A 15,026-nucleotide genomic window follows, 5' to 3' on the forward strand; every position below is an offset into this window, starting at 1 on the left:
GGAGTCAACCCTGTTACGCGTATCTAATGACATCCTCCTCGCAAATGACACTGGAGACCATGGGTGTCTAGTTTTATTGGACTTAACTGCAGCATTTGATACAGTGGATCACAGTATTCTGCTGACTCGTTTGCAGCACTTGGTGGGCATTGGCGGCAGTGCTCTTGAGTGGTTTAGGTCCTATCTAGCTGACAGGACCTTTTGTGTCAGCCTGTATCTGCTCCCATTGGGTTCCATCTTAAGGAAACATGGTATTCCCTTCCACTGCTATGCAGATGACTGCCAGATCTATGTCCCACTGAGCAAGAAAGACGCCTTCTCATTAAGGCCACTCCTATCCTGTCTGGAAGAAATCAAAACCTGGATGGCACAAAATTTCTTGAAATTCAACGAAAAGAAGACAGAGGTGATATTGTTTGGTCCCAGTGGCCCTTGTACATTCCATCCTGTAGACTTGGGCCCCCTGTCTCCTTATCTGAAATCAACGGTCTCAAACTTGGGCCTTAAACTGGACAGTGATTTCAAACTCGATCGTCAAATTGGTGCCGTTGTTAAATCAAGCTTCTTTCACCTTAGACAGCTGGCCAAAATAAAACCTCTCCTCTCACATGAACACTTTGAGACAGTAATTCATGCCTTTGTCACATCCCAGCTGGATTACTGCAATGCCTTGTACTTTGGAGTCAGCCAGTCCTCCATTAAGCGCCTTCAGCTGGTCCAGAATGCCGCTGCTCGCCTCTTTACTGGTACTCGTGAGAGGGAGCATATAACTCCCACTCTGGCATCCCTTCACTGGCTCCCCATTCATTTTAGAGTTATTTTCAAGATCCTCCTCTTTGTTTTCAAATCTCTGAATAATCTCGCGCCACCTTACCTCTCTGAGCTCATCCGCCCCTACACACCTGCCTGGCGCCTCAGGTCTGTGGACCAGTCTTTGTTAGAGGTACCAAGAGCTAAACTGAGGCTCAGAGGGGATCGAGCCTTTTCTGTTGCTGGTCCCTTTCTCTGGAATGACCTCCCGCTGAATATTCGGCAAGCCTCCTCGCTGCCCATCTTTAAAGCCCTCCTCAAAACTCACTTGTATTCTTTGGCGTTCGACTCAGCATGATTTGTCCTTGATTTTACTGTTTGGTGCTTTCTACCGCCTTTATTACCGATTCGTCTTACTGTTTATTGTGTATGTTAAATCGCTCCATGTACAGCACTTTGTATGCAGCAATGGCTGTTCGAAAGTGCTCTATAAATACTGTTGACTTGACTTGTTGACTTATCTTTGTTCAGTATCATTGCATTCACATAAAATATAATAAACACATTTTGTGGATAAAATATCTTAATGTGTCTTGTTACGTGCATTAGGGTCCAATAACCTTGATTTTCTCCAGAGTGCCCAAGAAAGTAACGGAAGAGGTGGATAGGTATCAGTTTCGGTGGCTTCTGGACATTTGCAGTTCCTTTCGCTTTCTCTGAAAACACGTGGTCTTCACCGTGGCTGTTCCATTAACGGATATCCCCTCCGTGAACGAGTCTTTATTTTATTTTTATTTTTTCATCACAAATAGATACTGAAAGTAAATTTATGATACGAAAAAAACACCAAAATGCTCACATCTTTAGGGTTGGTGTTGCGCTGTAATAAGGTATTTCACTTGTAATTAAATAAGGACTCTTGGCATTGTTGCGGCGCGTCCTCAGTGACAGAACAGCCAGTTTCGAACAATTTGATTGGTTAAACTGAAAAAATGAGCGTGCCAATCTTCGCGGCGATTGGTTACTGCTAGTGTCACAGACAAACTGACAAAATCTGTCAGAACGAGGAACAAGAAGCAAGCCAAATAGGAAGCAGGACACTGCAAGTACATCTATTTGCTTCTTCCCTGGTGTTATTTATTTAATCCGCCTAAGCATAAACGGTAAATTTCAGTATTTGTTTACGTCCGCTGTGGGAATGTTGGACACGCTTTTCGGGTGCCGAATCGAGTAGTACAAGTGAACAGCTTCAAAACTAAATAACGTGTGTTTTGTTTTTAACTTAACAAGCAAATGATGTCAAATCCTTCTCAAATAGGTACTGTAATGACAACCTATGGTTCCGTGGAATGTCTGATTGACGCTGATCACCTTGCCAGAAGTAACGCAGTACACATATTTATTTATTATATGTAACATTTTAAGGCAATGTTTTTTATATTCATATTTCAGTTGTGTTGACATTCTGAGCACCAACCGTCAATTTAGCCACAGTAGTTTGGAAGACAGACAGACGCATAAATAAAAGCGCCACATGATTTCTGTTTTATTATTACTTGAACACTGCAGTGGCCAGTCGGAGACTGTAGGCGGGTGAGGCCAGGTCGTAAGACAGAACACAAACAGAAACCAAATCAAACAGGGACAGCAGGAATAATGGAAATACAAGTACCTAAGAACATTAAAACAAATAGATAAGGAGCGACAAGATATTTAACATTGTCAACCTTAAAAATTATTGTCTTATGCCAGCCTGAAAATCACCAGATTTGGGGTATTTTTTTCCCACCCGGTCTTGTCTCAAAAAAACAAAATACAATGTATGTCTTCAGTTAGATGTTGGTTAAAAAATGACCCAAGTTATCAAAATTGTAAATATAAGTGACACAAAAGTTGATTCTTACGGTTGTACCAAGTACCGGTACTTAAGTCTTTTTTAGTTCTATTTAAGGGGTCTAATCATTGTTTCTATACTGTTTACTGCCTTTTTTTTTACACAGGTATCTGGATATACATTTTAGTACGGATTGTGACTACTTTTACCACATCTGCACCTTGACCAGATATAACACAATTAAATTGCTTCATTGTATTTCTCAAGACTTGTTTTACTCATTGTTTAGGAGATGGCTCAGTGGAACCAACTTCAGATGTTGGACTCCAAGTACCTGGAGCAGGTGGACCTCCTCTATGATGACTCATTCCCTATGGACATCAGAGAGTACCTGTGCAAGTGGATTGAGAGCATCGACTGGTGAGATTACTCACACTGACGCAAAATCATCAAGAATGCAATGCCGACAAACAATGCAAGATGCCATGGACAGGCTTACCAATATCATCACTGTCGCAATGTTATAGCCCTTTAAGTAATAGATATTTGAACACAGCAACACATGTAGACAGACAATATATAAATGCTCACAGGCATATATTCTTGGCTAGGTACAATAAGTCTGTAATATCCTGCTCCAATGTTGACAACCAGGACACACCAGAAGAAGCCGCGCAATCACCATGAAATAGCATGATGCGCAACATTTTAAAATTCTTTCCAAATATGTTACAACTTCATGTTTTTATGAAGTACAGTGTTGTTGAGTGCTCTTTTCCTAAAATAAGAAACACATCACAAAGCACAACTAAGTGTATAAAAGCAAAGAGGTTACGCACATTTTTGTTCACTTTTTGTGGGAGGCTGCAACAAATAATGTAAACGACATTTCCATTTATTTCAATTTGCAATAATTTCAGATATGAGTGTTTTGAGTTAAGAATGTGGTCACAGAAATAAATTCAACTACCTGGGCCTCCTACCACTATCACATTGCAATGATAGAAATCATCAGTACTATGCAAAAACAAGCAATGTACATCATCTAGAGCGGTTCAAAATATTTATATAACAATATAGCAAAATATTAAGAATACAAATAGAGTGGATGTCTGCGATTTGGAGTGATTTTTGTTGAGTGTCTTTTTTTTGTGTGTGAAAATCAGCAATCTGCCCACTCAATTGAGTAAAAAAATACCCCCAAAGGTTTTGAATAATTGTGGCTATACCACCATTAAGCCTTTTCAATGAAGAACAGTGTTGCCCCTCCCCTCCCAAAAAATAGAATAAAATATTAACCAAATATTTTACAAAAAAATAGTACAAACAACCTACACCAATCAGAGTTAAAATGATAAATTCTAAACATTAAATATAATGATAAATCAGAACTAAGTTGATAAATAGAGAAAGGTATTACAATATCCATTATGAATACAAAAGAAAATTGACACAAGAGTGCCAGGGTGAGGATGTATATAATCCCGATACAAACCAAAAGTTGTGAAAATATCACGGTTAAGGGTAAAGTATGAGCCTTAATGGAGACTTCTTCTTACTTTTTCTTTTCTGATTGAAATAAAAATGATTTAGTAGATATAAACACATAACGGGGTAGGACTAGATAAGTTTTTTTACTTCATCCTACTCCCTTGAACATAATAACTGTGTTGAATGAAGACTGATTTCTTTCTTTTACTTTTTTATCTACATTATTTTCTGTCAAATTATTACTGTATATGTTTTATGTTCAATAAACAAACAAACCAACCAAACCAAAATGAGGCGGCCCGGTCGTCCAGTGGTTAGCACGTCGACATCACAGTGTGGAGGTCCCGGGTTCAGTTCCGGCTACGGCCTCCCTGTGTGGAGTTTGCATGTTCTGCCTGGGCCTGTGTGGGTTTTCTCCGGGTGCTCCGGTTTCCTCCCACGTTCCAAAAACGTGCATGTAGGCTGATTGAAATTGAACTCTAAATTGTCCCTAGGTGTGAGTGTGAGCGCGCATGGTTGTTCGTCTTTGTGTGCCCTGCGATTGGCTGGCAACCGGTTCAGGGTCTACCCGAAGACGGCTGGGTTAAGCTCCAGCACCTCCCGCGACCCTAGTGAGGATTAAGCGGTTCAGAAAATGGATGGTTGAATATTTTACAAAATATTGAAAAAAAATCGGTGAATCCAAGCATGTGCAAGAATGCAGGATTTATCGTACATCCTACTCACAGAGATGCTGATTATGACAATTTATTGAATTGTATAGATCGCTACAGATGTGTTATGCCAAGTCCAAGTCGGCTGTAACAAGTTTCACTCTGACCGACCAGGCAGAAGACAAAATGCTGTCATCATCGAGGGCAAGCGCTCGGGCCAAGTGAGAAAGAATTTGAAATCCTAACGGATGTTACTAATATAGTTGAAGTTGTATGAAGCAGCACTCCTAATTGTGAAGGCTCTGGGCAGGTTACATTGATTTGGCCACACATTGAGGCTGAAATCAGATTGGCCCCAGAAAAATCTGCCATCCGCATGTACCAGGAGCAGGGCAGCGAAGAGGAACAAATGGGCTGTTGGGAGTAAATGAATAACCTTTCATGGAACAAATATTACTACCTAATATGATAGTGTATATTGAGTTTTAGTACTGATCAGCACATCTCCTGTATTTTGTGGGCATCCTCAGGGACTTGGTGGCATGTCAAGAATCATTAGCCATCGTGCGCTTTCATGAACTCCTATCCCAGCTGGATGACCAACACAGCCGCTTTGCTCTGGAGAACAACTTCCTACAGCAACACAACTGCCGTAAGATTAAGAGGAACCTGCAGGTCAGACAGCGCTGTGTCCCCCCCCCCCCCCCCCCTCCAACTCTTTGTAATTAAAAAATAACAATCATAATAATAATAATAATTAAATGATGTGAAGGAAAATTGTAAATAGTACTACGATTTATCCATTTGTGTTCATATTGTATTTAATTGAAAGATGTTTGTTGTTTTTTTTTTCTCTTTCTCCTTTCTTCTTTCTACATACATTCTTGCTGCTGGAGGCTGTAAATTTCCCCAGTGTGGGACGAATAAAGGATATCTTATCTTATCTTAAGCATGATGCACTAGTCATTCCTACATTGTTCACTACAAAAACGTACTCCTGTCGATGTTATTCCAGTTTACATCAAAATGAAGCTGATGCTACAAACAAAATGACCAACGTGGTCATTAAAATAGCCAAGACGAGTTATTAAGAGGTACAAAAAAAATCTGGCTTGACTTTTCTGTTTGCCTGACTGCATTAGCAGCAGCTTACCACTCACCGGATCTACCCGCATCATAGCCAATTAAATAGGTCCACACCATGTTGTCTATTATTTTGGAAGCTATATATAATGTTACATCATTTTAAGTTATCCACAAACACATTCTAAGTGCATTGAATTATGAATTTATTACCTAATGTAAACTGTGAACATTCAATTCTGCAAGCAATATGAATTTTCCTTTTTAAAAGAAAATCTGAATAAACATAAATCACCTTTTGATCCAACTAAAGGAGGCCATATTGGAGTTCACCTTCTGTGCTATTTCAAGTCATTGTCGTGATATTTTAGAGGTTTGTGCAAATTTGATTTAACTTGAATTGTAACAGATGAATGTATGATCGTGTGTTCTTTATACCTGACTTTTGGGTTTGTATTTGCTATTTATTATTGTTTACTTTTGCATGATTTTCTTTTCACAAATGGTTGGACACTCTAAATTTCCGTAAAATGACAATGAAGTTAAACTCTTTCATTCTGTTCGATTCATTGATAAACTTAATTTCCAGGATCGATTCCAGGATGACCCAGTGCACATGGCCATGATCATTTCAAAGAACCTAAAGGATGAGAGCATGATCCTTGCGTGCGCAAGGAGCGCCATGGTAAAACTGCCCTTGTACTTTCATCAAAACGATTGGAAGGATGGCTTTGGATTGATTTGAACTTGACGTAGATCCAGACGTCAAGTTAAAACCGGAATGTAAAAATTGCAGGAGGGTGAGGGAATGGCGACAGCCATGGTGGTGGAGAAACAGAAGCTGGGCGGCAAAGTGAAGGAGATGCGGGAGAGAGCTCAGGTGATACATTGACCATATTTCATGCGCTCCGCTTCAGGTTTGACTTTGCGGATGTTTCCAATATTCTTAACAAAATTGTGTCTCAGGTGGCAGATCAAACCATAAAAAATCTGGAGGATCAGCAAGATGAATACGACTTCAAGTTCAACACGCTGAGGAACAGAGGTGACCATGCCAGTCTAAAAGGCTAAGAGACGTAAAAGTCGCATGAAGTGGAGCTGACATGAGGGCTTGGGTGCTTGTGTAGAGAACGAACTGAACGAGATGGGGCCAAAGGAAGTGGAGAGGGAGAAGATGGTCATCACCCGGATGTGTTTGGATCTGAAAACCAAACGTCAGGTTGGTTCATCCTTGGATCGATGCAGGCAAATTTGATACTACGCGACAATGTCAGCCCCAACCACGGATGTCGTGCAAAATCAAAAGAAAAACCGTCTGCTCAATACTGCAGACAAAAAGTAATTTCTGAAATCTGTCGAAACGGAATGCTTTGTTAAGCATGTGATCAAAGTGAGATTTCACGTCAACCTCTGCGTAATCAGGACGTGATGCTCCAGCTGTCGGAGCTCCTGAATGTGACGCAAGCGTTGCAGTCGGACCTGATCTCCGAGGAGCTGCCCGAGTGGAAGCGGCGGCAGCAGATTGCCTGCATCGGCGGCCCGCCCAACGCCTGCCTGGATCAGCTGCAGAACTGGTGAGCGCCATCGTAATCTCAAATGTACCGGCTCTACATGGTTACCTTGATTTAGCACTCGGATTCATTCCAGGACTAACCCACAGATCAAATACTGGAGATATTTGTCATTGAAATTAACTGAAATAGAAATTATGTGTTCCAACTTCAGTGTGTGTTTAAGAGGACGATGTGAGGTTTCTGACGCCGATTTCAGTATTTGACAGAATACAATTCTGATAACATGTTTATGTTAGGGCCTCACCGAGAGGGACTTGTTTTTGAGGCCAATGCAATCTACAGTATCCATCCATTTTCTAATTTGCTTATCCTCACGAGTGAAGCCTATCCCAGCCGTCTGTGGGCAGCAGGCGGGGTGCACCCTAAACTGGTTGCCGGCGAATCGCAGAGCCAATGCCATATTTGGCAGAATAAAAGAACCTATCACTCGGCTGATTAAGTAGAAATTAATTTATGAATTTGAATTAAGAATTCAGTCGAAAATATAATACAATGAATAAAATGACTTTTGTGGGTCCCTTAATGCTTACAACAATAAAAGTATGACTTTTGCCTTTAGGATTTGTTGAACTTTATGACAGAGTGAAAAATTGGCAAAAAATGGCTCATTTGTTTTGCCGATTTTTGTGGGGCGGGAAATGGGATGGGAAGACTGTTTGAATGTCATTATCTTTGTGTTATATTGTGATGTGTTAATGTGTAAAAAAAACCTGTAAATATTGGCAAAAAAATGTGAAACGCTCTTAATGGCCAATAAAATCAGCTGGACAATGGATGTAGTCCATGCTCCATGGTTCTTGTAAGTGTTTTCGTGTTGTATTTCTGTGTTTGGCGGCTTATCCCGTTCAATAAATCGTCAAGTGTGTCGGCGAGTGTGGCTGCCCCCCAATTTCACTCGCACGGCAGCATATGTGAAGCTCAATATTTAGCTTGCACCACAGTATCACAAGTAAAAGAGTGATCAAGCGATGGCTCTGACCAGTAAGTGCCGGTCTCCTACAGGTTCACCACAGTCGCAGAGACTCTTCTACAGTTTCGCCAGCATCTGACGAAGTTGCAAGAGCTGGAGCAGAAGTTCACATATGAAAGCGACCCCATCACCTTGAAGAAAGACTTCCTGGAGGTCCGATCCCTGGAGCTGTTGAAGACCCTCCTCTCCAAGTAGCATCAGTGATCCTCTCTTGGCCAGTTCCTCATCCAATGTGGTGATGTGTCATTTTTTTTTTGTGTGTGTGAGCAGCGCTTTGGTTGTGGAGCGGCAGCCCTGCATGCCCACCCACCCTCAGAGGCCCCTGGTGCTGAAAACCGCCATTCAGTTCACCGTCAAACTGCGGTAAAAGAAACAGCTCAGCGAAGCATTCGTGAAGCAAGACATACGTGTACTGTACTGATGCCATTATCCCATTTTTTTGCCGTCCCCTACGTTTGTTCAGGTTCCTGGTGAAGCTGCCGGAGTTTAACTACCAGCTCAAAGTCAAGGCGCTATTTGACAAGTACAGTCTCATGCTGCCACATGCACGACAATACTTTGTAAGAACTTGCCATTAATGTGCCATCTTGATCTTTTTAGAGATGTGACGGACAAGAAAGGGTATGTCGTCCTTCTAACACTTGGTTCATGCAGTAAGTCAAGTACATCCGTTATGCCAAATGGCAGTGAGAGATCCACCTGTGTCTTTTAGGTTCCGTAGGTTCAACATTTTGGGAACAAACACCAAAGTCATGAACATGGAGGAGTCGAATGGCAGCTTGGCAGCAGAGTTTAGACATCTGGCAAGTCTTGTTTTATTTCACAGTTGAATTGGTGAGATTTGAATTAAGGTTACGCGAGAGCGACACACCAAAGTTGGGGGCATTTGGCCCTTTCATCGACTAGTTGCTCCACAAGTTGCTGTTGTCTAACAAGGAGCTGAACCTCTGAAATTCACAGCAGGTGTTGATCCATGAATTGCCCAATAGATTTCCCCGTTCAGTTAATTACAATTTGTATTTAAACAGTCCTTTTTGTGATGCTGTTCACATTTACACAAAATAAAAACACTCACAAGGAGCACGGAGCAGATATTAACTGGTGCTCAACCACTTTATTGGTCTGATAATAGCATGGAAAAAAAGAGTCAAAATATTACTGTTTTTTCATTTTAACACATTACAAACTGAGGCAAAGATAATGACTTTCAAAAAACACACAAAAATGGCACTTTTTCGGTCTGTTGTTAAATCCTTAAGATAATCAGTCAACTGTTTTGCCTGTAATTCATAGCTTGTTAAGTAACCACAAAAATAAGTTATTTCATTCATTGTATATATTCTTAGATAATCCACCAATTAATCGGTTATCGGAATTTTACTCTGCCATATATCAGAATTGGCGTCGACCTCAATAGAATCCATATCAGTCTAGCTCTAATTTTCACATCACGAAACCGAGTGGCCACCAATAAATCGTCCAGTAACATAAGACTTCAAACAGGAAGTGGCCACCCAAAAGCAAAAGCATTTTTTTTTAATACAAGAATTCAAAGAGGAAGTGGCCACAGAGCTTTGAATGTCTTCAAGTCATCCACAGATCACAACACAGATGGACTGAAAGAGTTACAGAAAGGGATAGAAGTAGATGTTCATGCATGGAACATCTCCCATGAATGTTTCCTTTCAGCTCCTTGTTCGAAAACAGAAAGTTGAACTTGAGAAACCGAACCAGTTCGACACGCATTCAAAGTTGAGAATGTCAAAAAGCAGTTAACCTGGAAAGCTTATTGTACATTTTAGGTTCACCCTGAAATTTCACATTAAAGTCCAAGATCAAAAACCTCTGAATTGAGTATATTCAGGACATTCCCTTCTATAACTGCTTCAAACAACAAAGTGTATGCAAGAAAAGTGGTTAAGATTGCACGACTGTCTGTGTCTTATGTGTTGTGTTGTATTATTTTGCCGTTTTATGTGAACCGTTCTTTTAATGGCGTCGCGGGCACCCGCAGCGGCTCCTGTCTTGTCTGTTTGATAGGGAAGAAATTTCATCTGTGCTGTATGTTGCACATTTGACAATAAAGTTGTACTTGACTATCTAAGTGTACTAAAACTGTACCCTTGCCCTCTTTTAGCAATTAAAAGAGCAGAAACTCGCAGGAAACCGAAACAGTGAGGTACGATGGCTCCTTCTTTTTGTGGTTTGAAACCATTCTGCTCTGGCTGCAAAATATACGGACACGGGTGCGTTGCTGTGTCTAGGTCCCGCTGATCGTCACAAAGGAGCTTCACTCTCTGAGCTTTGAGACGGAGCTGCAGCTCAGTCAGTCCGGAACCAAGATCAAGCTGGAGGTGTGACTCTGCGAGTTGTGGAGATGTTGCTTGTGCCGTCCAAGAAGATGACTGCTGATTGTCTCTGTGGCAGGCGCTGTCTCTGCCCGTGGTGGTGATCTCCAACGTGTGTCAGCTGCCCAGCGGCTGGGCCTCCATCTTGTGGTACAACATGTTGACCAGTGAGCCCAAGGTGAGCACCTCAGCGCCAACGTTGTTGGCCACGAACTAAGTCAGACATGTGTATGGTATCAAGTCTGTTCGAGGCAACTCATCATGGGCTGGAACTTCAGGATGATTAGAAAATCTACTAGGTAAACTTCATTTCACCTTTCAGAAGCTTGTCAACTTTCGTCAGCTTGTAAAGCTTCGGCACTGTATTGTGCGAGTGTTGTTGTGGGGGCATTAAAAACATGCACTTGCACAAATGCAACCAGATGCCCAGAATGGATACCAGCACATCGGGTTACCATAATAATACACGGTTACAGAGAAGAAAAAATAGGTTTTGGGGTGGCGTGTTATCCACGGGATTTTACAGTAGGTTTGAAACAGTCCTGTTGATTAGGATGTTCAACATTTTGACAGTGCCTCAAGATTATTCCAAAATAGGAGGCTTCACATAGGAAGGAGCCGCTGAGCTTAGAGTGTCACAGAGTGTCATCAGCATGTTGCTAGAGAGAAACCGGAAGAGTCATAGAGAGGCTCCTTGGAAATTCATCAAACAACTCTTGTGAATTTTGCAGTTCATTTTCTTGTTAAGAAAGCAGCAAGGAAAGGTGAGAGAAGGTCAAATGAGGTTCAACTGTACAAGTTAACATGGATTTTAACGCTCATTCTGAAATTTCATGCCAGATAGCCCCAACGCTTTGTCAGTGGTTGACTAATGCTCCTTTTGGTCTGTCTCCCTTTCCAGAACCTGCAGTTCTTCCTGTCTCCTCCGGCAGCCAAGTGGTCTGAACTCTCTGAGGTTCTGGGCTGGCAGTTCTCTTCTGTCACCAAGCGAGGCCTGAACCAGGAGCAGCTCAACATGCTGGCCGACAAGCTGCTGGGTCAGACCCGCCACAGTAACTCGCGCCAAAGCATGAAAACATGTCAACAATCCTCACGTGTCTTCTTGGGTTGATGAGAAGGATGCCTGACTTTCTGCAGGTCCCAAAGCTCAGGGGAACCCGGACGGGCTAATTAGTTGGAACAAGTTCTGCAAGGTGACAAACGGAAGGAATCGGACAGCACTTTAGAAAATGCCACATGTGGTGCAATAAGATGATGTGCTTGCATTTCCACTAAGACAAACATTGCTTTTGTGTAGCCACAAAATGCCAACGAGAAAGCGTTTCCCTTCTGGTTGTGGATCGAAGGCATCCTGGATCTGATCAAGAGACATTTGCTTTTCCTCTGGAACGACGGGTGAGTATTTGCTGTGTGGAATCTGAAGTGGCCTTACTCTCTCTTCTTTACTTGACACGTTCAAGAAGAGCAACCAGTGACCATGTTGGCAAAGTGGCAGCGTAGGCAAAAAAAAACAAACAAAAAAACGGGATGGAGAGACACGGGCTTGATAGAAAGTGAAACAAAAAAGGATAATGGGCAGAGCAATGGGCACAACAACAGCCGTAGCTGAGTGTGGTTTTAGAGCAGCTCAGCTCAGCTTTGCTCGATACAGGCATCGATTCAAATTGAAAGGTGGAAATATGGTACTGAATTTCAAAATACATCCCGTGTGTTAGCTTGCATAGCATGTGTTAACGTGCCTTGACATAACCACAGTCAATCAAATGAACTTGATGTCCACGCAGTTTCATCCTGGGATTCATCAGTAAGGAGCGCGAAAAGGCCCTTCTGAGCGACAAGTGCCCCGGGACCTTCTTGCTCAGGTTCAGCGAGAGCAGCAAAGAAGGCGCCATTACCTTCACGTGGATCGAACACGACATGCACAGTTAGCACCGGAGCTCTTCTTCACCCGCTTTACTCGAGCGTGTTCACTCGTATCCGACCGTCGTGATTTTGTTTCCTTCAGACAAGCCCATCTTCCACTCAGTGGAGCCGTACACAAAGAAAGATCTGACCGCCGTCTCACTGGCCGACATCATCCGCACGTACAAGGTGATGGCGACCGACGACATCCCTGATAACCCGCTGCGCTTCCTTTACCCCGACATCCCAAAAGACGTGGCCTTTAAGAAGTACTATGCCAAAAATTCCGAGGGTAAGACATATGCCATTTTTCCTTTTTACAGTACGATGAGGAAAACCGATTTGATATGCAAGTCATTTAAGTAGTCACGAAGTCAGCGTAGTACTTCTTACCGCCGCTGTTATTGTACGTGGTTTGTGTCCGACTGGTGTCCAGCTCCGGAGCCCATGGACGTGGAGAACACGGAGAAGAGCGGCTACATGAAGACTGAGCTCATCTCTGTCTCAGAAGTGTAAGTTGCGTTGTCAAACGAGGAGCGTGTTGCATCACCGAGCTCTTGAAGTGACGGGTGACTTCTCTCACCACGTTACAGACATCCGGCCCGCCTGCAAGAAAAAATGATGCCCATGTCGCCTGACGTGTACCGCTATTTGGAGCAGTCAGTCAGTCGCACAGATATTGATGCGGTGAGACAAAAAGGAATGACGCCAATACGCTTTGCGCATTGAGGAAATCCAATTGAAACACCTTTTTTGGGGTTGTCTTTTTCTCTCCAGATGACGACAGACCTTCAGGGTTAAAAGTGAGCTGCAGAAAAGGTTTTGTTTCTTGAGGTCACCAAACACAACAACACACAATTTTAGAAATGTGTGCAAAGAAACGAGAAAAGGTGGTTCGAACTCCTACAGCACTCTTGCGGCTGGCTCTCGCTGTGGCGACTCCCGATGGGACAAACTGAAAGCCGCAACAACGGTTCACCACTTGTACAAATGAATCGACGATCATGAAATACAGTTCGTTGTTGTTAAGAGTCATTTGATTGAGTTACAAATGGGTTAATTTGCCTGACTTTGGTACATTGTTTCATTTCCCGCAGTGTGAATGGGATCAGTTGCATGCAAGAGACCTTTAGAGGGGCAGATGCTCAAAGTTCACAAGGGGTCACGTGGAATTTTTTAAAATGACCTGTACACACAATAGAAATAGAATGTGTGGACAGAATGCTCATTTGTGGCCATTTGATACAAATTTATATCACCCCGTTGAGCAACTGGAGAAGCAAATCGAGAGCGTCTCTTCTGGAAACGGTGAGGCAAATTCCAAATAGAATGTTATTTTTGGCTGGGAAAGAGCTACAAAGACGTTCTTAGAAACCTTACAGTGCATTGCAGGCAATTGATGAGAACCAAATCCTAAAATATGTCTGTCCTTCAGGACCGCGGTCAATGCAGTTTACAGCAAACGATACACGCCATTTGCTTACCCAGGTTTCACGGTTATTCATGACAATACCTACCTTTGCAAACCGCCGACGTTTTTGGGGGGGCTGGAGGGGGAATGCTAAGGGCGCCAAAAATCGGCTGAAAATTCACCTTCAATATCCAGTAAGTAAGAATGACTCTTAAAAGGAAATAGGAATACATTGAAATCAATTCAAAAATTAAATAAGCGAAGAGAACCACGGTGAATTAATTTGAAATTGGCCATCCTGCGAGTGCGAGTGGCCCGTGGTGAGTATACAGTAAAAGGGTTCCATGGTTGAGTAACAAAACTTGAAATACTTATATACAATACAATATATATATATATATATATATATATATATATATATATATATATATATATATATATATATATATATATATATATATATATATATATATATATATAACTATTTCATATTACAGGTCAATAAGAAGGTATAAATAAATAAACTATTTAATGTTACAGCTGAGAGAGCCTATTTTTTTTGTGGTGAATTGAACATCCTAAAGTGTCTCTATAGCTGTGATTGTGAGTCTTAATGGTTGTCTATGTGTGCCCTCCCATTGGCTGGCTGCCCAAAGACAGCTGGAATAGGCCCCAGCGCACCCGCGACCAAGTTGATCAAAATTCAAATGTAAAGTAATGCCCACTTAATTACTGCAAGTGATAAAACACTGGGGGAAAACTTTGTTGGCTATACATAAACAAAAAGCATGCATTCACATGATTTTTGTCAAGTTTCATAAGACGTTGCAACAGCAAGTAGCTCACATGATCTGATGGACAGTAGTGAAAATGTTGCATGTTGTATTTTCAATTGTGTGTGTGACTTTTATCTTATGAATTAAAGGAAATGGAACAAGTTCGGCTTCATTTGTAAAATAGTCGATTAAAGGGGAATGCCACATAAAATCTTAGCCGGCCTAGCTAACGCC

At 41.9% G+C, this 15,026-nt stretch overlaps 1 protein-coding gene across 5 annotated transcripts; it reads left to right on the plus strand.

The window, feature by feature from the left end:
• Positions 1-1,736: 1,736 nt before the first annotated feature.
• On the plus strand, positions 1,737-14,953 carry stat1a (signal transducer and activator of transcription 1a). 5 transcript variants are annotated; one of them, XM_052059613.1, is made up of 24 exons: positions 1,737-1,856; positions 2,874-3,004; positions 5,259-5,403; positions 6,401-6,496; positions 6,608-6,691; positions 6,778-6,856; positions 6,939-7,030; positions 7,234-7,385; positions 8,388-8,546; positions 8,626-8,718; positions 8,819-8,878; positions 8,956-8,976; positions 9,068-9,158; positions 10,493-10,534; positions 10,620-10,709; positions 10,783-10,881; positions 11,605-11,740; positions 11,841-11,896; positions 12,001-12,098; positions 12,488-12,627; positions 12,709-12,897; positions 13,042-13,117; positions 13,199-13,292; positions 13,383-14,953. In XM_052059613.1, the coding sequence occupies exons 2-24, from the start codon at positions 2,877-2,879 to the stop codon at positions 13,404-13,406; spliced, it is 2,244 nt and encodes a 747-aa protein (XP_051915573.1). In that variant the 5' UTR covers positions 1,737-1,856; positions 2,874-2,876; the 3' UTR covers positions 13,407-14,953. The 5 variants fall into 5 exon arrangements, with proteins under 5 accessions (XP_051915573.1, XP_051915572.1, XP_051915576.1 ...); XM_052059612.1 differs by having other exon boundaries at positions 1,746-1,913; XM_052059616.1 differs by having other exon boundaries at positions 1,759-1,852.
• Positions 14,954-15,026: the final 73 nt, after the last annotated feature.

The sequence above is a fragment of the Hippocampus zosterae genome, chromosome 2 (assembly GCF_025434085.1).
Source record: "Hippocampus zosterae strain Florida chromosome 2, ASM2543408v3, whole genome shotgun sequence".
Classification (NCBI taxonomy): Eukaryota; Metazoa; Chordata; class Actinopteri; order Syngnathiformes; family Syngnathidae; genus Hippocampus; species Hippocampus zosterae.